This window comes from Oryx dammah, unplaced genomic scaffold, assembly GCF_014754425.2.
Source record: "Oryx dammah isolate SB20612 unplaced genomic scaffold, SCBI_Odam_1.1 HiC_scaffold_2, whole genome shotgun sequence".
Classification (NCBI taxonomy): Eukaryota; Metazoa; Chordata; class Mammalia; order Artiodactyla; family Bovidae; genus Oryx; species Oryx dammah.
The window spans coordinates 88816474-88842140 of NW_024070186.1; the positions used below are offsets into that span (position 1 = coordinate 88816474).

Consider the following 25667-nt stretch of genomic DNA (forward strand, 5'->3'; position numbering starts at 1 on the left):
ACTTTTCACTTTCCTGCATTGGAGAAGGAAATGGCAACCCACTCCAGTGTTCTTGCCTGGAGAATCCCAGGGACGGGGGAGCCTGGTGGGCTGCCATCTATGGGGTCGCACAGAGTCGGACACGACTGAAGTGACTTAGCAGCAGCAGCCTCAGTTCTAAGTGGAGCTTTCCTAGAAATTTCACCAGAAAAGGGGTTGGTGGGGGGACACCATCTAAAAGGCACTTTCATAATATAGATTGGATTATTCTACAATCAAGTCATCCCCCACATACTGAGTTAATTCCTATATGAAGAAATGGCTAAGAACTTCCCCCTTGAACTTGCCCCCACCATCTTTTAATACATTCCTTTCCTGCTTCAGTTGTGTGTGTGTGTGCGTGTGTGTGTGTGTGCATGCACGCTCAATCGCCCAGTCATGTCCAATTCTGTGACCTCGTGCACTGGAGCCTGCCAGGCTCCTCTGTCCATGGGATTACCCAGGCAAGAATACTAGAGTGGGTTGCCATTTCCTTCTCCAGAGGATCTTCCTGACCCAGGGACTGAACCCACGTCTCTTGCGTCTCCTACATTGGCAGGTGGATTCTTTACCACTGTTCACCTGGGAAGCTCTCTGCTTCAATTAGTTAAGAGTGAATTCCATTCTCTGTAATTAACCCTCATCAATAGAGTGATTGATACCACGGTGGTGGCAAGCAATAGACTCTGGAGGAACTGAGAATCTGAGGTCGGATATCTGACCTCGTAGGATTCAAAGGCAACAATGGTCCTAGTAACATGAGGAGACAGTGTGCAGGTGGTCCCCAGCACACAGTGGCCGTGCAGTGACTTATGGTCACTTTGGAGGAAAATAAGGCTTTGGAGGACAGGGTTGTTGGGGAGATAAAGCACTGTAGTGAGAATAAGGAATATAAAACCTGGAGAGGGAACTGGCTGCTTCTAACCACACAGAGTGTTTAAAGAAAGAAACAACCACCTCAGGGTTTTTTCTTCCTTTTAAAAAATAGCTTTATATAGGGCTTCCCTGGTGGCTCAGTGGTAGAGAATCTGCCTGCCAATGCAGGAGACACAGATTCAACCCCTGATTTGGGAAGATCCCAAACGTCAAGGAGCAACTAAGCCTGTACACCACACCTGTGCTCTAGAGCCCCGGAGCCACAACTACTAAGCCCACGTGCCCCAACGACTGAAGCCTGTAGGCTCTGGAATCTGTGCTCTGCAATGAGAAGTCACTGCAACTAGCGAGCAGCCCCGCGTGCTGCAACTACAGAAAAGCCCGTGCAGCAACGAAGACCCAGCACAGCCATAACAAACTAAATAAAATTATTTTAAAAATACTTTAAAAAAGAAAAGTAGTTTTGCTATCGATTTAGTTATGTATTTTGTGGTTTAGTCACACAGTCACGTCCTATTCTTTGAGACCCCATGGACTGTAGCTCACCAGGCTCCTCTGGGTCCTCCAGGCAAGAACACTGGAGTGGGTTGCCATTTCCTTCTCCAGGGGATTTTCCTGACCCAGGGTTTGAACCCGGGTCTCCTGCATTGCAAGTGTATTCTTTACCGCTGAGCCACCAGGGAAGCAGTTATGTATAATAACATACAATAAACTGCACACACTTAAACAGTTTGATGTTCTGACATATATATGCACGCACACGCACGCACACGTGTGCACACACACACACACACGTGAAACCATCACCACAATCAAGATAATGAATATCTATTACCCCAACCTCCCAGCCCAAGTTTCCCTTTCAATCAATCTCTCCTGCTTCCTGACATTCGCAGGCAACCACTGAGCTGCTTTCTATCACTACAGATTAGTTTGCCTTTTCTAGAATTTTTTTTAATGGAATCATATAGTATGTACTCTTTTATCTGGCTTCTTCCAGTTGGGATATTTATTATAATCATTTTGAGATTTACTCCTTTTGTTGACTATATCAATAGTTCATCCCTTTTTATTGTTGAATAGTATTCCATTACATGGATCTGTAAAATGTGTTTATCTAGACATTTGTTAATGAATATTTGGGTTGCTTTTAGTTATGAATAAAGTTGCCATGAACATTAGCATTGGGTCTTTGTGTGGACATATGCTTATATGCTTTCATTTTTCTTGGGTAAATACCTAGAAGTGAAATTGATGGATTATATGGTACGTAAAATGCTTAACTTAAAAAAAAAACAAAAACAAAAACTGCCATGCCATTTCACAGGGGTTGTGTCATTTTACATTTCTACCAGCAGTGAGAGGGTTCCAGCTGCTCCATATCGTATCCAACACTTGGTATGGTCACTCTTTAATTCTGGCCATTCTAGTAGTTTGTGGTGGTATCTCATTGTGATTTTTAATTCTTTTTCCCCTGATGACTGCTGATGTTGAGCATTTTTCCATGTCCTTATGTGTTCTCTGTATATTTTCACCTATTCACCTATTTTTTTGGTGACCAGTCTGTTCAAATCTTTTACTCATTTGTATTAGAATCTGTTCTCATGATCAAGTTTAGAGTTCTTTTTAGATGCTCCCTACAAACTCTTTATCAGATATGTTTATCTGCAAATAATTTCTCTCTGTATGTGACCTTCTTTTCATTCATTTAACAATGTATTTTTGAAGAGTTCCTAATTTTGGCTGAGTCCAATTTACCAAAAAAAATTTTTTTAATAATTGGAAAAGTAATGAACCAGTGTTGCAGTAAAGAAATCTTTGTAAGCCAAGATCACAGAGATTTTCTCCTGTGTACTCTTCTTACAGTTTTAAGGTTTACATTTAGGTCTATAATACATTTTTAGTTGATTCCTGTGTGCTTGGTGTGAGGCAAATTTTCCTAAAGGGTCAGATAGTAAAGATTCTAGGCTTTGTGGGCACCCAGTCTCTGTCATAACTACTCAACTCTGCAAGTAATGCAAAAGTAGGCTGAGGCAAAAATAAATGAGTGTAGCTGTGTTTCAACAACTTTCAAAAACTGTATTTCAAAAACTTGACGTCTAAGAACAGGCATTGGCCGCATTTGGCCCAGTGGCCAGTTTGCTTCTTTAAATGCCTTCCTTAAATGTCTTCTCCAAATCTTCACACAGCACTGAAACTCCCCAGGCAACACGCAGCCCCATCCAGTCCTGTCTGTCGAGTCTGCTCCTGCCTGGCTTAAAGATCCTTAGCAGGTGCCTCGCAAGAAGATGGCAGAGTTTCTCATGTGCCACCCCCCACATTTCTTCACTGCTTTCAGACCTACAAGCGGTCAAGCATGTTTCTGTATGCCCCAGAGGACGGAGCACAAAGTCTGACTCAGGAAGAGCTGTCTACATGCTGGAATCTCAGGAGGACAAAGCAAACTGTTAGGTCATTCAGTGTCTTCATCCACTGCCTGCTTTAGGGTAATGATAAAAGTCAAGAAAGTTAGGTTGCATTCTGCCGCTAATGCTGTGTGATACTCTTCTTGGTATTTCCACCTGTGTGTGTGTGTGTGGTGGTGGGTGGGGGGGTGGGTGGGTAAGGATGAGAGATTTCTCTTAACACTCTCTTTGTTACTGAGTTGATAAGAGTAAGACAATACATTTCTTACCCCATCTGGTTTGCTCTCTACCAGACAATTCCAACGCTGCCTTCTCCTTGAATAGCTTTTAAAAACTGTTTTCTTTCTTTTTAAGAGCACTGTACAAATGCAAGGTATTGTTACAGTTTTCTCTTTTTAAGTAATTCTAGAAAGCCCAGCCCCAGGATTTCACAATCTGTCGCTGTCTCTTGGTGCCTCTGCCTGTTGCCAGGGAAAGAGATTATCCTGGCTTGGGGAAGGTCAGCCAGCCCCAGCACGATCGCTAACACTGTTTGGCTTGCCATGCCCAATCACGGATGCACAGTCAGTGATACAGAGATTGGGCAAAACCACTCCAGGGCCAAGCAGAGTGGCCGGCAAGAGGAGAAGCAACACTCAGCCCCACTCGAGCTCCTCACAGGCCACTCTAATCACCGCCCACGCCTGTAGGAGGGCGCAGCTCCCCAGTCTGCACAGCAGACAGGCTGCAGTCTGTCAGAATCCTGAAAGAGGTAAGGTCTTGGAGAACAGAGCCCTCATCTGCATGGCCCTAGGGGCCCTGCTTTGAACACAGCAGAGATGAAAGAGCAGATCTGCCAGACTACTAGACGAGCTGGTACACACGCAGCACAGACATAAAAATATTTATCACAGTCATCTCTAAATGTATGCAAGAGCCTGAGACCCAGAGATGTGTCGCCTTCCATGCTAACCTCTTAAATGAATATCTGACTTTATTAAGAGTGAATTTATTATTTTGCTATTATTAAGAATGATGCCTGGTTCACATAAGGGTGAATAACTTGAAAAGGAATTTAACATCATTGTCTAGATCCTCACAACAAATTGTTAAGGGCAGGAGAGCAGTCACCCTTGCTGGGGACTGCAGTTCAGAGAGGAGACAGGTGACTTGTCAGACACGGAAAGTGGGAGGGCTGGTGAAGTTCCTCCAGGTACTCTGACCCCAAGTTTAGTGCTTGTCCCTCAGTCCTCTGTGTTGAGTGGACTGTTTTCTTATCAGGTGAAATGCCTTTGTAAGGAAGCACATGGAGGAAAAGAGATGAGTTAACTGCTGCCTAAAGCAAGTTGAATTGGCTCCTACCAACAAGGAGTCAGCTGATAGGGCCAGATTGGGCCCCAGTCCCCAATCCTCTCTTCTTAACTGACAATATTGCCCTTGCCTTAAAAGACAAACTGATTAGAGTGCAAGCACTGTATTTTCTTTACAAAAGGATTCATCATAGAGAGTTTTAAATAGTCATCTTCCCAACGGAATCTAAGATCAGGTTCAAACTACACAAATGGTCTGTAAACACTGTCTGGGGAGGGAGCAGTATATTGTATGGGCTTCCCAGGTGTTGCTAGTGGTAAAGAACCTGCCTGCCAGTATAGGAGACACAAGAGGCACGGGTTTGACCCCTGGGTTGGGAAGATCCCCTGGAGTTGGAAATGGCAACCCACTCCCGTATTCTTGCCTGGAGAGTCCCATGGCCAGAGGAGCCTGGCGGGCTACAGTCCATAGGGTCACAAAGAGTCAGTTGTGACTGAGAGACTAACATATACACCTATATACTGTAAAAGGTCTATATATATATAAATACATATATACATACATATATATATATATATAAAACTTCTCCAGAGGATCTTCCCAACCCAGGGATTGTAGGCAGACGCTTTACCGTCTGAGCCACCAGGGAAGCCTATATATATATACATATATATATAGGCAATTACATATGCAGATAGACATTGGGGTAATCTGAGACAGAGGATGGGACTAAAAACCTCTGAAGGCTATAGGTGTGATGGTCTCTGACTCTTTCTCTCCCACCCTCAATAAAGAGGCTGTGGACTCATTTGTGTGTGTACTCATGGAAGAAGATACACATAGTGAGGGAAAGCCTGGCTTTAACACCAAGGCTGAAGTTCAATGATGCTGCTTTCCAAGAAGGTTGCCTTTGACTTTTCTAATGAAAAATTAATAGGCACTTACTTGCTGCTGACTTTAATTACATTTGTTAAAGACAAGTGTCTGCCAACCAGCATGGCTCTGGTTGTCTTCTGTGCTGGGTCTGCTCTCAGTAAAGCTCATTGGTTTTGGGAAGAGAAAGGGTGCCATTTTGCCTGAGCAGCTGAAGAGGCAGAAGCATCGTAGGATGGAAATTGTATCATATTTTCTGCTAATGGATCCCCACCCATAGGCAGTCACCTGACAGAGAAGCTGAATTAAACATGCTTTAGTAGAGCACAGACCAGGATTCTGAAACTGTGGCTTAAGAACCCCAAAGAACCAAGGAGATTTTGAGAGAGGGCCACTAAGCCTTGTTTGTAGGCATACGATGCTTGCCTATAAATACAGAATCACTTTTCTAGCATATATAAACACTACTGGGATTAGTAAAGTATTAATTCATTTACCAAATGAAAATCAATTAATATATTTATAATAGCTTTTTACCACTATATATATTCTTAACTGCTGCTAAGTCGCTTCAGTCCTGTCCGACTCCATGCGACCCCATAGACGGCAGCCCACCAGGTTCCCCCATCCCTGGGATTCTCCAGGCAAGAACACTGGAGTGGGTTGCCATTTCCTTCTCCAATGCATGAAAGTGGAAAGCGAAAATGAAAGTGAAGTCCCTCAGTCGTGTCCAACTCTCCTTGACCCCATGGACTGCAGCCTACCAGGCTCCTCCACCCACGGGACTTTCCAGGCAAGAGTACTGGTGGGGGTTGCCATTGCCTTCTCCGATATTCTTAACTAAAGGTACATAAACACCACGTTGAGGTCCTTGAAATTTTTTTACCTTGAAAATGAGCCTTCAGGGACTTCCCTGGCAGTCCAGTAGTTAAGACTCCATGTTACCAAGGCAGGGGATATAGGTTTGATCCTTGGTTGGAGAACTAGGATCCCACATGCCATGTGGTGCGGCCAAAAAAGAGAGAGTCTTCAGAGAATTCCCTGGCAGTCCAGTGGTTAGGAGTCCACACTCTCATAGCCGAGGGCTTGGGTTCAATTCCTGGTTGGAGAACTAAAATCTCATAAGCTGTGGAGTGTAGCAAAAAAGAAAGAAAGAAAGAGCCTTCATACAGAAAAAGACTAGGAACCTGAAACTAGGGTATAACTGAAGTGGGATTACTGAAGGAATGGTCTTTCTGGATCCCACTTCCCCCCATTTTTAAACAGCTTTACTAAGATACAATTTATACTCCATAAAGTTCATCCATTCAAAGTATGAAATGCAATTTTTTCAGTACAGTTACAGATGTGGAACCATCCCCACAATCTCAGAACAGCTTTCACCCTCCCGCTGTACTCATGAGCAATTAATCCCCATCTCCCCCACCCATTCCCTCCAAGTTCTAGGCAACTGCTGATCTCTTTTGTGTTTCTGTAGATTTTCCTCTTTTGGACATTTCATATAAATAGGATCATAAAATATGTGGTCTTTTGTGACTAGAGGAATGTTTTGAATCCTCAAAGCTCCATTCAGTTGTTGTATATCCAACTCCCACACATACTTTCATCTTCTCACCTCTCCCAGAAGCCCTTCTTGCTCACCCAAGCCTATCAGAACACTTCCTCGTATAGTTCTCAGCCTCTTTGTTCAAGTAGCGCTTGGCATAAGCTGCATGGCCCATCTCCCCTGGCGCTGCGCTGTTCTCTAGCTTTCTGTGACTTTCTCACCTCCAGCTTCTTGGGGATGGCATTTTGTTGGCGTACTTCTTGGGCTCCCACCACTCAACTGTGTCCAGCACAAGTTTTCTGCTTGAAATGAATAATTAGTTTACGAGTGTTGAAAGAATAAGTGGCTCATGAGGATGTTCCCATACTTTTAGGAAAATGAGATTCAGAAGAAAGTGCAAGAAAGCAAAATCAAGAACAGGGTCAAAGATAAAGCATGGAATATGGATATTAGAATCCAAAGGGTTGGCAGCTACCCATCAGGAGTAATCTAGTATTGTGACTAGAGGGCATTAAAAGGCCCTGGGCCACAAAGGGTCTCCCATTACCTCCAGCAGCAGTTGGAAGAACATATTAGTCACTCCTTCAGCTGAAGGCATTAACCGCCTCCATTAAAATGCAAATGTCAACACCTGCGAGAGTGGCAGATCAAGCTATTATCAGCCATTTCCACCTCAGCTACAATCTGAGCTCTTTGAATATTTCCTGTTCCCTGAGGCCCAGAGGTCTGGAGGTGAGTGTAGAGTCTGGAAAAATCTAGGGCCCAATTCCCTATGGCCGATTGCAAACTACCGTCCCCAATTTCCAAGCTAAGGAAGTCAGAGGTCTTTGGTTCCTCCTCAGAACTCCTGCGGGGGACGGGTTAGGGTGCAGGGTGGCTCCCAGGAACCTCAGCCATCTGTGCCCAGTGGCAAAGACACGGGGCCCCAAGCCTCCACGGATGACCTACCTCCAGACACACAATGTTCCATGCTGTTAGCTACTCTCTAACTTGGGGATAGTAAGTTAGTTCCTCAAAGGAAAGGTAAGTCATCTAGCTTCAGGCATAGGGCTTGCTCTCAAAATGCAAATATCGAGGGTGACATACCTTTGGGGAATTGTGTGTTAGCTGCTCAGTCATGTTTGACTCTTTGTGACCCCATGGACTGCAGCCTGTCCATGGAATTCTCCAGGCAAGAATACTGGAATGGGTTGCCATTTCCTCCTCCAGGGAATCTTCCTGACCCAGGGACCGAACCGGAGAATTAGATGATCTTTAAGATTCTTCCACCCTTGAGAATGCCTAGGGTTCTTAGAGTTCTTTATTTCCTTGTGAAGACCTCTTAGGACTCTCGCAGGCAGTAGGGGAAGTTTATTTTTAACCTCCAATTCCTAACTGGCTGTCATTTCTGCACTCCTCCTTCCTGCTCCTGGGCCCATGACCTCTTCTGCTTCCATTTGCCTTGGAGCTGCTTAGTGGTCTCAAGTGTTCTCTTGTTCCTCTCCCTAACCCATTCCTGCTCCTAAAAAGCAAGCATCCTTTCTCTCAGTGAGAAAAACTTGTTTTGGCATTAGAGGGAGAAGCCTGAGTAAACTTATCTATACTAACAATAATGACTGGCAGTCCTGGCATAAATCCTTCAATCTCCCAGAAGTATCTGCAATTAATTTTTCAACCAAATTTTTTTGGGTCGTGCTGGGTCTTCATTGCGGGCTTTTTCTCTAGTTGTAGTAAGCAGGAGGCTACTCTCTAGTTGCAATGTGCAGGCTTCTTATTTTGGTGGCTTCTCCTGTTGCGGAGCATGGGCTCCAGGGCACTTGAACGTCAGTACTTGTGGAACGTGGGCTCAGTAATTGCAGCTCCCAACTAGGGCACAGGCTCAATAGTTGTGGTGCAACGGTTTAGCTGCCCTGAGGCATGTGGGATCTTTTCAGATCAGGGGTCGAACCCATGTCTCCTGCATTGGTAGGCAGATTCTTTATCCATGAGCCATCAGGAAAGCCCCTCAACCACTTTCTTGAAATATAATTTATATACCATAAAGTTCACCCAGTTGGGTTAAAGTGCAATTCAATGACTTTCAGTATTTTTGTCAAGTTGTGCAAACATCACCATAATCTAATTCATGACTCCACCCTCCAAAGAAATTTTTTACCTATTAGCCATCATTTCCCATTCCTCCTCTTTTCTAGGCCTAAACAAATACTAATCTACTTTCTGTCCTTAGATTTTCTGCATTCACTTTTAGGGAATGATTGTCATCCCAAAGCATGACTATTTAATGGTGAGATAGTGCTTACACTATCCCACTGTGAGGAAGCACTGTGAGGAAGGAAGGTATTTTTAGGTACAAAAGTGTTACTGAGACTCACTTTTACAAATATTTCTAAACATTCTAAAATATTAGTATTTTAATTTCCAAAATACAACTATTCTTTCAAAAAGAAGTCTGTGGGAAATGAAGAATGAAGTCCTGAAGGGTAACTGAGGTACAAGGGGCAGATGGCTGGAAAAAGGGTCTGCAGATCTCCCAAAGGGCCTGCTGTGCCCTAGAGTGCATAGGCACCTCTCCTTGCAAACCAGGTACTTACTTCAGACAGAGCCCCGAGGTGGTCCTTGGGTCAGCTCCTATCTGATGATAGCAGCCAGGTAGGTGCCCATCCTGAGTTGCTCTTCAAAACCCCCACCTTTCAGGATTTCCTGAGTGGTCCACTGGTTAAGAATCTGCCTGCCAACACAGGGGACATGGGTTTGATCCCTGGTTGGGGAAGATCCCACATGCTGCAAGGCAACCAAATCTGAGCACCGCAACTACTAGACATCGCCCTCTAGACCCAAGAGCTGCAACTACTGAGCCCATGTGCTCAACTACTGAGGCCAATGTGCCCTTGAGCATGTGCTCCACAAGAGAACCCATTTGCAATAAGAAGCCTACGCGTCACAACTAGAAAGTAGCCCCCATTACCAAAACTCGGAGAAGGCAGTGGCACCCCACTCCAGTACTCTTGCCTGGAAAATCCCATGGACCGAGGAGCCTGGTGGGCTGCAGTCCATGGGGTCGCTAGGAGTCAGACACGACTGAGTGACTTCACTTTCACTTTTCACTCTCATGCATTAGAGAAGAAATGGCACCCCACTCCAGTGTTCTCGCCTGGAGAATCCCAGGAACGGGGGAACCTGGTGGGCTGCTGTCTATGGGGTCGCTAGGAGTCAGACACGACTGAGCGACTTCACTTTCACTTTTCACTTTCATGCACTGGAGAAGAAATGGCAACCCACTCCAGTGTTCTTGCCTGGAGAATCCCAGGGACGGGGGAGCCTGGTGGGCTGCCGTCTCTGGGGTCGCACAGAGTCGGATACGACTGAAGCGACTTAGCAGCAGCAGCAGAGAAAGGTTGCTCACAGCAACAACAAAGAGCCCGAGGGCTGCGAGCCATGACTAAGACCCGTTGTAGGCAAAAAAAAAGTTTCTGCCTTTTGCCCTTGTGGCTCCCACCCTTCTAGGTTTTCATCTGACCTTTTGAACTCCTTCTCTACACAGTGGTTGACCCCTGGGTTTCCCATCCAAGTACCAACCAGGCCTGACACTGCTTAGTTTCTGAGATCGGAGGAGATCAGGCCCGGTCAGGGTGGTATGGCCATAGACAACCCCTGGGTTTCCTTGTCAGCCCTTCACAGCCGTCCTCCAGCCAAAGGCATCATTCCCATCGCATGTCACTTCTGGGCTCCATCTATACCTCCTCTGACATAGCTTCCTGACTAGTCCTCTCTGCTTTTAAATCTTGCTTTTCCAAGCTAGTTACAACATTGCCAGAGTCTGCCTCCCAAAACATAACAGCCCAACCTCTTTCCCCCAATTCAGGCACTCTTCCCTGTTTTTAAACTGAAGCCCACGCTCCTCCAACAGAGTATTAAAGAGCCCAACCCACTTTTCCATCTTCACGCACCATTGCCAGTCACTCCCTGCACCCCACCCCACCCCAGAGACTCCATTCTCATCACTATTCCCCAGATGTACCATTTGTTTATCCAACAAACAGCTAAGGGGTACCTCCTATATGCCAGGTACCGGGCACAAGAATGAGAAAGATACCAATTCTGCCCTCAAGGAGTTCAACAGACTGTGGAAACAGTTCTGAAAACAAGTCAAGACAATACAATGTGACAAGTGCAATAAAAGAGAAAAGCAAGGTGTGCTGGGAGTTGAGGAGGAGGGAGTGCCTAGCCTGGGGTTGGGAGCGCGGGAGGGAAGAGGCTTTAGAGAGGCATCGCAGAGGTGCTATAAATTTGGTTGTGCTGGGGGTGTATGTGAAGAGTGATCTCTGCAGAGGTTTAAAGAATCCTTTAGAGGGGGCTAGATGATGTGGGGAAGTGGTGGATACTGAAAGCTGGCGGGTAGGAAGAGGAAGTTTTTTGGACAGTTTGCAGTCGGGTGTGACATGTATGATCAGATGGGAACAAAGTGGAGGACAGACTGGATAGCAAGAAGGGAGAGTTGGTAACTGGCCAGGCAAGGAGAAGGGGGGACCTGGGCAAAGGTAGTAGCCAGAGAATGTGGAAGAGACAGATGTGAAAAGACATGGGTATGGTTGCAGGACTCTGGGAATTAGGACAAGAGGGCTCACTGGTCTAAGATCCAGGATTTGGGCAGATGGTAATTCCACCAGGGGCGAGAAAACAGAGGGAGGAGAAAGCTTCTTGGGTGATGACCTTAGTTTTAGACAAAATGAATCTAGGGGTTGGTGGATGCCAAGAACAACCACAGGGATTTCTCCAGTGGACAAGGGGTAGGTAAGACTGGAACTGAGAAGGCAAGGCAGGGGCTTAAGACTCAGATTTCAGAAATACCTTAGTGAAAAGATGTTTATCTTTTGGCTCAGCAATACTACTTGTAGGAATTTCTCCTAAGGATACAATTAAAGATGTGTGTGAAGATTTATCTACAAAATGCTCATTGTTTATAACAGTAAAAGAGTGGAAACTTTTTATAAACTGCTATGACAGTGAAAAATGTCCAACAGTAGGAGACTGGTTAAATAAATTTTGCTATATTCATGCAGTGGAATCCTGCTCAGACAATAAAATGGGTATTGTAGATGGATGCTTATTGGTATAAAAAAAATCCACATATTTTGCTAAGTAGAAAAAAAGCAGATTCTACAACTCTTTGTAAAAAGTCCCATTTTTTGTTAAGAGAAAAATTAAGATGTTAATGGTTCTTGCTAGGTGTTGTAATTTATAAGTGCTTTCTTTTGTCTTTTTCTATTTTCCCCACATTTAATCATTCATAGCTTTTGTTATAAGATGACGGTTATATAAAATTTGTGAATAAAATGGAAAGGAACGACCTAGAGAGAGCTTAGGGAATGAGACGGAGATCAAAGATGGAACCCAACCACCTTAATACCTCAGGTCATCTGGTTTCTGTCCATGCAGCTGCCAGTCTGGGTGTTCTTATATCTTATTTGCTACATGGCTGTGTGGTAGAGTACAAGTAGACTGAACCTACGTTCTGCTACAAACTGGGCAAACTTTGATTCTCTGTTTTGGTTTTCTTGTATCTATACTGGGGAAAATGACATTTTCCTCAAAAGGGTTATATGACAATAAGATTCACAGACATATTGTTGTGGCTTAATATCAGTCCATTCTCTTTTCCTCTTGACTCCTATTCTGCTGGCTCCAGATTCAACCTTTTTTTGGTGCCTGCTGCTGCTGCTAAATCGCTTCAGTAGGAATTAATGCTTTGTCTCTCCAATCCCCCAAAACACTCTCTGGTCCTCTGTTGAACACTGAATTGTGTTCTGAACTGGAGTTAGCATCTAGCTGCTCTCCCTCCCTGACTGTAACCAGAGGTGGGTAACCTCTCCATCCCTGAAGCACCTAGCACAGTGCTTTGCACATAGAGGGTGCTCTATGAATTTCTGTTGGCTAAATTCAGGCTTCAAGCTTTTTAACACTTCGCTAATCAGGGATTGATTACTTAAATGCTGGAATACTCTAGGGTTAGTTTATTCAGATGTCTTGGGATGGTTCTCCTCCCAATTTGCAACTCTGGAAAGGTTTATCTTCCAATTTCCAAAGAGATGACCAATAGAGAAAGGATGGGAGGCTCACCCAGGCCTCTAGTCTCTTTGTCAGAAGCTCCACAGGGAGAGCTAGAGGAAGAAAGTGAAGGTTGTTTCTCCCTCCCGGGATTAGGGGTGACTGTTCCCCACCGGTCCAGAGTTTAGGCTGCGGGAACTTCCAGCAGGACTGCTTGGGGGAAGAAGAATTGGATAGGTACCTCATTCCACAGGCCTAGGTCCTTTAACCCAGAGAAAATTCCTCTCCACTCCTGCCTCTTAATCGCTGTGTAGGAGCATCTGGTCCCCCTCCAGCGGGGCATCTCCACCTTGCTCTGGTGCCTATCCTTCCTGAAAACACCTTGCTAGGTAAGGAGCCAGCCTGGAGCCGACGAAAGATCTTTCCGTTGCAAGTCAAGAGAACTGTGCGGCCCATGGCAAATTAATTAAGCTCTGAAGCTCTAGTTTCTGCACCTGTAAACTGGGAATAATCACCTGGGCACTGTTCCCTGTCACAACCCAGGGTTACTGAGGGGAATCAAGTGAGATTTCAATAATAATAATAATAATATATGAACGAGCAAAGAAAGCTCTTCACAAACGCCAGGTGTTCGTAATGCTGTCTGCGGGGTTCTTGCTCGGTTTAACTATCCGCCAAAGCATTCCTGTCCGCCCAGCCCTGGTTGCATCGGCCTCACCAACTGCATCTCCATCTTTCCCGTAACTGTCTTCCTGGGCCTCAGAGATCCTCAGTCTCTCCACCTCTCCCGTCCATTTCCGGGTCTGGCTCTTGGGCCCCCCTGGCCCTCCAGGGACTCTGGTCTTCGGCTCCCTGCGGCAGTCGCTGCCTGGGCGCCCCCGGCCCGGTGCGCCCTCCTTTGGCACAGCCGCCCGGCCAGAGAATCGCCCAATAAGAGCGCCGGACTCAAGTCTGACAGCTCAGGAAGCGGCCAATCGAGCCGGGCCAGGGAAGGGGGGCGCAGCGCGGGGGCTGAAGTTGGGTTGAATGGGGGGGATGGGGGATTAAAGGGGGATACAAAAGAGGGGAGCTAGGACTAGGGGCGCTGGAACCCAAGCAAGGGGCGAGGGAGGACCGCATGCCACCCAGGTCGGGCGAAGGGACCGCGGGCTGGATGCGACTCCAGGCGCCAGGGAGGGAGGGGGCGCAGAGAGAATTTTAGGTGAGGAAGGGGAGCCAGGGCCCTCACGGTAAAGGGCAGCTCACGAGGCCGGGCCTGAGGATGCCGGCGGGGCGCCGAGGCGGGGGCCGCGGCGGGGTCGGGGGCGGAGGCGGCCGCGCGCCGCTGTGAGCCGAGGCCCGAGCGGCGCGGGGGGCGGGGAGGCGGCGGGAGGAGGGGATGCGGAGGGCGCTCCGGCGGCGGCGGCGGCGGCGGCGGCAAGCGGGCGAGAAGGGAGGAGCGGCGCGAGCGGCCGGAGCAGCGCAGGGCCCGAGGCGTGCATGGCGCGCCGCGAGCCCGGCTCCCACGGCTCTCCCCGGAGCGCCCCCGGGGCGCAGCAGCGGCTCTCGGCCCGGCCCCTCTCGGCTGGCTGCATCTGAGTCCCGGCTCTCGATCTCTGGATGCCGTGCTCCTTGGGAGAAGCCCGCCTGCGTTGGGGCGGAACGGCGGCGGCGCTGCGCCGGATTCCGCCCTCAGCCTAGTCCTTCTGCGCCCGGCCGCGGTGGGCCCGCAGCCGGCGGCGAAGAGCCGGGGGCTTAGGAGGGCACGACAGCCCTCCTGGGCCGGCGGGTCGGGGCCAGCCCCGCTCCGTTTTGGGGGAAGGGGGAGGCGAGAGGGGAAGGGCCGCGCTGCAGGAGCCGGTCCTCGCCCTCGCCCCCGCCCCCTGCGCGGACCCGCTGAAGGCTGGGCTCGGCTTTGGCCGGAGCCAAGCTCCCACTCTCGCCGCGGGAGGTGGTGGGGGATGCGGGCTACGGTCCCCTTGGGCTCCAGGACCCTCCCCGCAGGGCTCTGGAGCTGTTGCTCCGCCCGCCGCCCCCTCCCCCGTCCTCTCCACCCCCCCCATCCCACCTCCCCACCCCTCTTAAGAAAATAATGCTGGCTGGCGCCCGCACCTCCCAGTCGCTCCCAGTCCGCCGCGAGGGAAGGGCGCCCGCTTCGTCTCCACGCCGGGACCCCTGCCGAGCCGCCCTAGCTGCCTCCTCGCCTCGCGTGCCGCTGGTCTCCGCTTAGGCAGAGTCTGCGAGTGCCGCGCCCGGGCATTGCAAGCCCCGGGGAGGTGCCGCCCGCAAGGACACCTCTCCGTCCCGCCTTATCCGCAACTCCGGTCCTTGTCGAGCTCGACGCGAGCCAGGAGTCCGGACGTCCCTCTGCGCGCGGCTCAGCAGCTCGAGCAGTCCCCGCTGCCCCAGCTCGGAGCCAACTCCCTCTCGGACCTGGGGCTCCCGACGCGGATTTTCAACCACTTCTCACCTCGGGGCTGTGCCTGCCTCCCGCTCGCTCTCCCGTTGCCCTCCTTCTCCGCTCAGGACGGGGGTGCCAAGATGCCCCGCTACTGCCCAGGGCCCCGGGCCGCCCCCGACGTGTGACCCCAGCCTGGTCCCCCTGCTCGGCCGTCCACCTTCCCCTTGGAGACCCCCGGCCCGGCCCCCGGGGGAGGAGGAAGAAGACGACGAGGCCGAGGGGGGGATGTCCAGCTCCAAAAGCGTGAGCCCCCCGGGCTACGCGGCGCAGACAGCGGCGGCGCCGGCGTCCCGGGGAGGCCCGGAACACCGCTCCGCGTGGGGAGAGGCCGACTCCCGCGCCAATGGCTACCCCCAAGCCCCCGGGGGTTCGGCCCGCGGCTCCACCAAGAGACCTGGGGGGGCGGTGACCCCGCAGCAGCAACAGCGCCTGGCCAGCCGCTGGCGCAGCGACGACGAAGACGATCCTCCGCTGAGTGGCGATGACCCCCTGGCCGGGGGCTTCGGCTTCAGCTTCCGTTCCAAGTCGGCCTGGCAGGAGCGCGGCGGCGACGACTGCGGTCGCGGCAGCCGGCGGCAGCGGCGGGGCGCGGCCGGCGGGGGCAGCACCCGGGCGCCCCCTGCGGGCAGCGGCGGCGGTTCGGCGGCTGCGGCCGCCGCAGCGGGAGGAACGGAGGTGCGCCCCCGTTCGGTGGAGCTAGGCCTGGAGGAGCGGCGTGGCAAGGGCCGCGCGGCCGAAGATCTGGAGGCCGGCGCCGTCGAGGAAGACGAAGGGTCCGGGGATGGGGGCAGCTCGGCAGGCTCGGGCGCGGGGCCTGGCGCGGTGCTGTCGCTGGGCGCCTGCTGCCTGGCACTGCTGCAGATATTCCGCTCGAAGAAGTTCCCATCGGACAAGCTGGAGCGACTTTACCAGCGCTACTTCTTCCGTCTGAACCAGAGCAGCCTCACGATGCTCATGGCTGTGCTGGTGCTCGTGTGCCTAGTCATGTTGGCCTTCCACGCGGCACGGCCCCCGCTGCAGCTGCCCTATCTGGCCGTCCTAGCGGCCGCCGTGGGTGTGATCCTCGTTATGGCCGTGCTCTGCAACCGTGCCGCCTTCCACCAGGACCACATGGGCCTGGCCTGCTACGCGCTTATCGCCGTGGTGCTGGCCGTCCAGGTGGTGGGCCTGCTGCTGCCCCAGCCGCGCAGTGCCTCCGAGGGCATCTGGTGGACTGTGTTTTTCATCTATACGATCTACACGCTCCTGCCCGTGCGCATGCGGGCTGCGGTACTCAGCGGGGTGCTCCTGTCCGCCCTCCACCTGGCCATCGCCCTGCGCACCAACGCCCAGGATCAGTTCCTGCTCAAGCAGGTAGGGGCCCACCTGGGCACAGGGACTGGATAGTAGGGTGTGCAGGCCTTGGCCTGACTCCAAAGAGAGGCAAGCCACCTTCACCCTTTAAACTGGTGAGAAGATCCAGAGAGACATGGCTCAGTCAGCTGTGGTGTCTTCTGGCCTCTGACCCCCCACTCTGAGCCCCAGCATCTTCCTTTACAAAAAGGATGCTCTTCTATGTAATGTTCCCGCTGATAGAAGACACACCAAACCCTATCCATTATTGTAGGGATGCTAATGAGGAAGGCGGGTTGGAGGAGAAAATTCTTTGGAGAGGTCCCCTTCTCTTTCTGTGCTTCTGTCCCTGTATGTATGGCCCCCTACTGAAGTGACTGGAACCCTCTAATCCCTCTCCAACCTCTCCCTGGGGAGAGCCACTGATAGTTTGTAGTGAGTCCTGGATGTTGTGAGTCAGTTGAGTCCTGGATGGAGGATTGATGAGGGGAAACCCTAGGAATTCCTTGCCTAGTCTTAGGGAGGAGAAAGGGTAACCCTGCCAGTTGCCTGAGACTGGGGGGTTTGAAAGCTGGAAATATACCTGAAATTGAGGGAAGACTGACAAATAACACTTTCCTTTGTGAAACTGCCCACAAGCTGCCTACAGCAAAAGTGGGAAGCAACCTTTGTGGGTGGTGACAGTCCTCTCCTGGCCTGAGCAGAAAGCTAGTGTCATATGTCAGGGCCCCTTCATGTGAGTGCTCCTGGTTATTACTTGTGGTAGGGGCTTTTTATCACTCCTGGGATGAGTTAGGTGAGCCTTGAATGATGGGATCAGGAGGAAATAAAACTTCTGCCTGGTTAACTGGTGATTCCTCTGAAGACTTATGAGAGGAAGGCATGCTTGCCATGGTGACCTTGATGAGACTGGCTCTTCTGACATGCACACCTTCTCCCCTTAGCAGTGCCCTTGTCTGTGGCGCCGTGGGCCTCGGCCACTGGCCCCTGCTCAGCCTACTTGGTTGTGCTGCAGCTTGGCTGTGAGAGTCAAACGGGCCCTTGCTGCAGTCTAGTCTCTTGACCGTAGATCCTATTGCACCCCCTACCTCTCTCTAGGCATCTGCTTCCTCTACATAACTTCTTAACTAACTGAATTCCGGTCGTTGCCTCCCCACTTTTAGTGCCTTTTCTCGGACTTCAGTCCTACTGAGGACTGCGTGTTTCTTGAGGGGCTCTCCTGTACCCCCTGGCTTTCTCAAAATAGTGCCAGTGTGGGCTTCATGGTGCTGGGCTCTAGGTGTACCCCCACGGCACTCTGTGACTGGGCAGGAAGGGATCTGCAGCCCCTCTGGGCCCCAGGTTCCTTGTCTAGCAAATGAGAGGATAATGCATGCCCCTTCCAGTTCTTCCCCCTCTGTGCCAAGCCTCACCTCTGCAAGGAGCCCTCCTTCCATTCCAGCCATGCCAGCCTCTCCCTCTTCTGCATGGCCAGCAACAGAGTCAGAGCCACAGGGTGGGGCACTTACTTATTCTCGAGTGCCCCTGGTTTTACTCCCCATCCAGTGTAAGCCCCTTGGATGCAGAATTCCTGAGGGTATGTGTTTTTCCTTCTCTACCATCTCTGCCTTATCTAGCACTGTATAGAATATATAGGGATTTCATAATTGCTTAACTGGTTATATTCCAATGAGTGAAGTAATTGGGGTTGTTGATGCTAAAGAAGTTTTTCTGATCTGGGCTCAGAAGGAAAAAAAATCTTTAGAGATCATCTTTAAACTTAAGAGAAAAACCTATTGAGAGCTGATTTTGAAAAAGTTAACTACTATTGTTAGTGCTTATAAAGGCTCCAAGTGTTTTGAGCTGGGGACACAAGCCAGCATCTTATCTTTGAGGGTTGTTCCTGGCTTGAATGGGAGGCAGGTTGCTTGGGTGCGTATGGCTTTTCTGCAGAAAGACAGGCATGGCATCCACATGGAGCATCATTCAGAGTATTTACTGAAACCAGAGTTGAGACTCAAGGCCTGATTACAGCCCTAGGCAATCCGAGGTGAGTGATTTTAGGAGACTGGGGTCAGATCCCAGGATGGCAGTGCTGGACCTGGGGTGTTCCATCTCCATCTTAGCATGAAGATGCCACTGCAGCAGCAGAGTTGGCTGACTGACTTCCCCATCTAGTTCCTCAGCCCAGTCTCTCTCCCTTCTTTCCCCAGCTCCACACCTCCCAACTCATGCTTCTTTTATCCAATTGTGGTCTTCAGACCTTCCCCTGTCTGTAGGCTCTTGCATATTTTTGCACTTAACTTCTCATGACCTGCTGTGCTGAGTAAAGCAGAGCTCGTTAGAAATGGTCCATGATAATCAGAATGCAAGCATTCTTTCTAGTTGACTTAAGACAAAACTGTATCTTTTTTTGGTTTGTATTTCATTTGCCTTTCTAATTATGTCTGATATGAACTTTGTGCTTCTTGAGCAAATCTTATTGGATGGTGGGAAATATTAGTGAGACAATCAAGCATTACCCTCTGCCTCAGGTTACACCAGAGTGGCAGGCATTGGAGAATGGCCTCCGTTAGGTGCCTTGTTCTTATCTTTAATGAAGATACACATCCAGGTAAATGGGCCAGCAATGTGTGGTTTTTAATATTGGGGCTTTGGGAATTTGCCTCCATGACTTTGGACACAGAGTGGGCCCTCAGGAATCTGTTGGCATTTTTTCAGTTCTCATGAGAGACTGGTCCCCTTGCCAGCTGCCCCACAGCTCAGATCTTCAACATCAGTATCTGATCTCAGTATTTTATTCTTTCCCTGTCCCTCTTCTGTCTTGGGCTCTGCGCTTCGCTCCAGTTAGAAGGGAGAAACATTTAGTATCTTATCTGATGCCTCCTGATGGTTTTTACTCAAGAGGAAACTGAGAGGCAAGGTAGGGCAGCCCTTTTGGGGGGATGATGTTTCTTCCTTTTGCTGTATCCCCTGCTCCAGCTCTTCACCTAGTATTCACCCCAACCCTGCGCACCCCTGCCCCCCGCCACCCTGCTCTTTTTCTCTCACTTCCTTTCACTTTCCTCCTCCTCCAGTCCCCTGTTGCTCTCCTCTCCTCTGCCTGCCTGCTTTTCTGCTTCCCCGTCTCTTACTCCCTGTTTTGCAGCCTCTCAGCCTCGCCTTCTGTGCTCGTCTCACTGTCATCTCCTTGGTGGGATACAGTAGGAGCGTCATGGGTTGTTTTTTTTTCTTCTTTCCTTCTTAGCCTGTTAGAAGTCCCTCTGCTACACCCATACCATAAATAACACTCAAGCATCTGCCAAACACATTCCTCACTTGTGTTAATAGGCTGCAATGATGCCGGAGCCTGTTGCCATGGCAACCTCATTTTTGTTTGACTGTTTCCCACTCTGGTACATAAAGCCTCTGCATGCACTCACGCACAAACAAGTATGCTCACACAACTATTACATATGCTTAGCTATTAGAGATTATTTTGGAGAAAACACCTTTGGGTCTTATGGGGATGGACAGTCATTTGGCAAAGGAGAAGAGTGTCTCTGCCTGTCCGGTGTTACTGGGAGGTGATAATGGATGGAAGAGTACTTTGAGAAGTAGAGAGCCCTGTTCAGATGTGGGGTACTATTAGTCTGCAGCAACATTAAACCCACCTGATACAGTTTCTGAAAAGAAGACTGACCCCGTGTGGGTCCCTGTGAGCCTGGGAGAGCTGTCAGAGGTTGCCCTTGTGGTGTGGGCTGACCCATCCCTATCCAACCTGTCTTCAGCTCCTTCCTTGCTTCCCTCTGTCCCTTTTGAAGAAACTCAGTGATTTTCTGCGTTTCCTCCTTTGTGCCTGTTTGAACCCACAACTGTCACCAGTTGTTCCAGTGATCAGAATGGCAGTTGCACTATGTGGGTGATGTTCTGTGACCATGAGCACATGTGAGTGTCCGTACTTGGGCTGGATGGGGGTGGGGAAGCAGACCAAGAAATGACTACTGTGGCTGAAGGGTGGGTGTCTGTCTGTCATGTGGGCAGGCTCTAGTATGAATGCGCATGTGTGTGCATGTGTGTGAATATTTGTGTGCACATGTGTGTTTGTGTGTGTGTATCTGTTGTGTGTGCTGGCCTGGGTTATGGAAGTGGGCTGAGGGAAGCCTTTGTGTTGACTTTGAAAGGAAATCATCACAGCTCTGTCCTGTTTATTCTTTGTTCGGGGCTGACTTCCTGTGGCTGTTTGCATTTCTGATTGTAGGCCTTGATCGACCTTCTCACCTTGACCTCTGGCTCCCCAGGGAAGTACCCTGGATGCATATGCCCCTACTTTCCATAATGAACCTGGGGGCTAGACTTGAGTGGTCAGTTCCCCTGCCCCCATGGAGCCTCACCCTTCCCTTTCAAAAGCCCGAGCTGCCCACTCACTCAGCCATCCGGTGAGCCCTGTGGTGAGCTGCCACCTTGCTCTGGAACTTGGCCCAGAGGCCTGTATGGTGGGTCACTGTGTCTGCCCTGTGTGCCCTGCTGGCTGCTGCTGCCTCCCTGCTTGCTGGGTGGTGTGGAAAAGGACACAGACTTCCAGCATGACACCAGGGGTCATCTACCACCAGTTACTTTCCCCATCACCCACATTTCAGGATGGGAGAGATCTGGCCATAGTGAACCCCAGCAGCAACAGTAGGCTGGGGTAGGGGCGCTGGCTCTGAGTTTGTAGCCAGGGAGGGTCTGCTTGTTTTGCCTCAGTGCTAACTGTATTTGCTAATTGTTTTCAATTATGTGGCCTCCTTATCTCTGCAATGGGAAGGGGGTGCTTGGAGCGGGGCAGAAGCCTCAGGGTGGGGGTCAAGCAAGGCTTCTAGATAGGAGGTCATCTAGGCACATCTAGACAGGGTTGTCTCGATGCCTGTGGGGAGGACTTCAGGAATGGCAGAGGCCTGGCCAAGGAGCAGAACAGTCAGCTGCTGTACTTTGGGAATGTTGACTGTTAATAATTCTATCTAAGTTTTAATCTGGATCAAGAGCATGAGGTCTGTGTGCTGTGGAGCACAGAACAGTGTGCTCATGTCTGTCTATAAAGAGGACACAGACGACATATTAAACCCCAGCACCAAAACCTGCCCAGCCTCACAGAAGAGTTTTGAAAATCAGTGTAAAATGCCTGGACAGAAGCTGTCCTGTGCAGACAGGTCCTGGCCACGGTCACTCTATCAGAGTGTGTAGGGCTGTGGAGCACCCGCTCGAGCCCAGTCAGGGGAGGGGTGTGTGTTGGGGGAGGGAGGTGAGAGCCTCTCTGTGAGTGTACGGCCTCTTGCCGGATGACTTTCAGTCATGGCGGCCTGCTTGGCACCTCTGTTAACTTTATTTATCTTGTGGTAGATCTGGCCAATGGTCATTTACTTCCCGGGAGCATCCTCTGTGTTGGGAATGGAACCAGTTTTCTCTCAGAGTCCCAGGTGACTGTGGCCCAGAAATTCTTTGGGTGCAGTTACATAAGTTACACTTGAGCATATCCTTCTTTCCTCCATGCCTATCAGGTAGGAGGAGCTTGCTAGTGGAAGGCAGGTCAGTGTTGATTTTCTCTCCCAAACACAAAACTCCATGAAGATAATTGGAAAGCTCTACTCCCCCCACTCCCTTCCCACCCACCTCTTTTCTCCAGGTAACATTCAAATCCAGGACAGGGAAGAACTCTCTTTCAACATCATGAACAAAATCTGAGAGTTTCTAGTTAATAGACCATGAGCTTCATGGGAAGCAGCATTTTGGTCTAGCTGTTGGAAAAGGCCAGCAGGGTCTTGGTTAGGCTTGTAGTCATATCTGGTTGATAGGAAGACTGAGGCCACATCTGAGATTCTATGTTTGATTCTAGAATTTAGAGGAGGGTACTAGTTTGGTCAAGGGATTGGAAACCTTGACTTCTGAGAGAACATTTGAAAGAGTGGGAGATGTTTAGCTGGGAGGACAGCAGACTGTAGCAAGGTAAGAAAGTAGAAACATGGGCAAAGTGTTATTTATTGCTAGGATCCCTGTTATCAGATGTTAGAAGAGGGACTGAACTTATTTTTTGGTTGCTCCCAAAGGCAGAGTTCGGTATTCTCCAGGCAAGAATACCGAAATGGGTTACCATTTCCTTCTCCAGGTAGAAGATATTTTCCAGCCTTTGGGGTTGTAGCCATTACACCAAAAGCCCTCTGGGGTAGCCAGCTGTGTCAGTGGAGGTGTTCAAGGGGAGACTGGACTGAGGAAATGGAAGACTCTGCTTCTGAAGGTCTGGGGTGGGTCCCAGGAAGGGATCTATATTTTCTGCCAGCTTGGACCTAGTTTTCAAAGCTCTCTAGCTGATCTTGATGACCAACTCTTAGGTTTGGGATCGTTGGCCAAGATAACCATTCAATTCATATCCAACCCTTGCATTTTATGGTTTCGTGTCTTGCTACAGCATGAATGCCTGCTGAATCTTTTGGGATGTCCGTCGTCATGCCTAACTTGGTCTCTGTTTAAAAGTCACAAAATTACTGCAGACTTGCAGGTCCAGAAGGGATGGTACAGAATGTGGAAAGTGAGATCAGGGGTAAGCAAGAGGTCAGGAACTAGGAGATGGTTTAAAGGAGGAACAGTAGGATGTCAGGCAAGGAAGAGGAGATTGGAGCTGTGAGTGTGGGGAGGGGAAGAGCTTGGAAGTGGGGGCAGGGATGCTGTCTGGAACAATGGGATATAGTCACAAGAAGAGGGGGGTAAACAAGCAAACACTGGGAGACAGTAGTGGCTTTATTCTTTGGGCCTGCCTCATGTGTCAGCCTGGACACTCTTTCCCCCACCACATACACATACACACACTTCTTGCTCTGGGAGGGTTATCGGCTCTCGCTTCTGGGCTTTGAGGCTTCCTGATCTCACATTGGGTGGCCTCCTCTTCCGTCTCCTTAGGGGCTTCTTGGGAGTTGTCTCGCAGGTTGCCACAGTCTCACTTGGCTCTTGGAAGGGATCCTGAGGGACCTCGGTACCTGACACGTAGTAGGTGTTCAGTGAGGGTTTGAATGAATGAATGGACGGGTGGTGGGGTGGGTGGATGGCTGCACGCAGATTCTCGGCTGCTCTGAAGTGCTAGACCAACACCTCCACAGAAGGAAGCGGCGCGGCTCGGCTTGGAGCCTATTTTGGTGGATTGTTATCCTAACTCCGAGCAGGGCTTCCAGAGTACCTCCTGCTGCAATTTAGAACGTGTGTCTTCTTGGAAACAGAGAGCTGTTGCCTGGCAGTGCCGGTACTATAGCCCTTCACGGATTTGAAAACCATTATTAAGTCATTCTTTCAGCCTTCTCCCCATCCATTCAGACAACAACCATTTATTAGGTACCTGCTGTGTACCAGGCGCTGTGCTAGGCCACGAGGGTCCAAAGATGACTCAGCCTGATCCCCAGCCCGTAGCATTGCCTTTAGCCCAGACGCTCCCACTAACTGTCCTTTGGAGGGATGTTGCTCAGTGTTTCGCGTACACACATTCAGTCCTGTGTCAGGTAAGTTTAGGAAATACTGGCTTGATCAGAATTCTTTATTGTAGAACTTTAAAGCTTTTCATATGTTAATATGCCATAGAATTTGCCAAGAGGGGGTTTTTGCATGAAGCCATTATCAGACATATTTGACCCCAGAGCCAGTTTTTGAAGGAGCATAGCAGAGGCATTAGTGTATGTTGGAACTCACTTTGGGACACACTGCTTTAGGGGCTGGGAGGATCTCAGTGTCCAGCCCCCTGCCTCAGGGATAGGTCTAGGCAAGGTCATCTAGATGTGGGTGCTTGTTTGTTTGGAGGCTCTTCTACCTCAAAAAGGAGACCGAGCAGCCTGCATTAAAAGTCGCATTCTCTGTCTGCATCCAAAATTCTTTATAAAGTAAAATGATGGGACTCGAAGGGACCGGGGATATGCCTCCTTTATCTAGTTTCAGTTTCCTTTAAGGGTTTTCTGTTGTCATTAGACGTTGGAGCCTGTTGGGCTCTGGATTATGACCTTTGGTGGGGGAGCTGGTCCATTCACTGAGGGCCTGGCTGCCTACAAGAAAGTAATGATGGGCTGTTCAGAGCATTCTGGGGCCAAACAGAGTTCCCCAGTTTGCTTTGTTTCCTACTATCTAAAATGAGGAAGACTTTATAGAATGTCGATTAAAAACAGTGACTATATATTGAGTGTTTATTGCGAGCTTAGCACTAAACTAATCCCTTACATATATGACCTCACTTAGTATTAACCCTAAGAGAAAGATATTCTTATCCCTATTTCAGGGCTGCAGAATATAGGATAAGAGAAGGTAAGTAACTTTCCCAAGGTCACTCAGTGAGCAAGCACAGCAGATGGTTCGGCGCCTGCCCATATTCCCTGGGCATGTACCTTTCACTCTTGCCAGCCAGACTGCCAGCTGTCAGCACCTGAGGGCTTTCTCTGGCCCTGAGCCTCTCTGCTTGCTTGTGGGGCAGGTCAGAAGTGCTGGGGAAGGAGTGCCCATCCCCAAAGCAGCTCTCAACCAGTGACTCTTGGGTGCTAGTGGATAGATACCATAGCTCCCTTGACCCTGGTGTCGGGGGAGTATAACTGAGACAAGCCTTCTTGCTAGCCCCCAGGCCTGCAGGGTACAGCTCTGGTTGTCCACAGAGATACAGGCTGGAAAATTATTTTTCTTTTTTTTTCCTTCCTTCTTTATTTTCTCCCTCCTTCCCTTCCTTCCTCCCTCTCCGATCTTCCTTCCGTCTTTCCTTTATCTTTTTCTTCTTCCCCTGTTTTTTTTTTTTCTCATTTCTCCATTCTCTAATATTTTCTGGGGTCACCTCCGAGGCAAACCACTTCTTTCAAATCTTTGCCTGAGGATCCTTTTCTAGGAAAAATCCACATTGAGAGTGGAGAAACTG

The 25667-nt window shown here is 49.7% G+C and overlaps 1 protein-coding gene and 3 long non-coding RNA genes across 6 annotated transcripts in view; 1 reads left to right on the plus strand and 3 right to left on the minus strand.

Annotated features, from left to right (window-relative positions):
* Window positions 1-2934: 2934 nt before the first annotated feature.
* On the minus strand, window positions 2935-6395 carry LOC120870711. Its single transcript, XR_005722876.1, has 3 exons — window positions 6349-6395; window positions 5535-5673; window positions 2935-3373 (listed from the first exon to the last, which is right to left on the minus strand). It is a non-coding gene; the product is annotated as an uncharacterized LOC120870711 (long non-coding RNA).
* Window positions 6396-6771: 376 nt separating this feature from the next.
* On the minus strand, window positions 6772-8177 carry LOC120870733. 3 transcript variants are annotated; one of them, XR_005722879.1, is made up of 3 exons: window positions 8095-8154; window positions 7556-7639; window positions 6772-7307 (listed from the first exon to the last, which is right to left on the minus strand). It is a non-coding gene; the product is annotated as an uncharacterized LOC120870733 (long non-coding RNA). The 3 variants fall into 3 exon arrangements; XR_005722878.1 differs by having other exon boundaries at window positions 7556-8177; XR_005722880.1 differs by having other exon boundaries at window positions 6772-7310; window positions 7556-8177.
* A 3842-nt stretch (window positions 8178-12019) lies between these two features.
* LOC120870722 lies at window positions 12020-13927 on the minus strand. The gene is made up of 2 exons (XR_005722877.1): window positions 13751-13927; window positions 12020-13242 (listed from the first exon to the last, which is right to left on the minus strand). It is a non-coding gene; the product is annotated as an uncharacterized LOC120870722 (long non-coding RNA).
* Window positions 13928-15112: 1185 nt separating this feature from the next.
* ADCY5 (adenylate cyclase 5) overlaps window positions 15113-25667 on the plus strand; it is a 159326-nt gene continuing 148771 nt past the window's right edge. The window contains exon 1 of the mRNA XM_040250406.1: window positions 15113-16825. Coding sequence (XP_040106340.1) covers window positions 15698-16825 — 1128 coding nt within the window. The 5' untranslated portion in view covers window positions 15113-15697. The remainder of the gene's footprint in view (window positions 16826-25667) is intronic.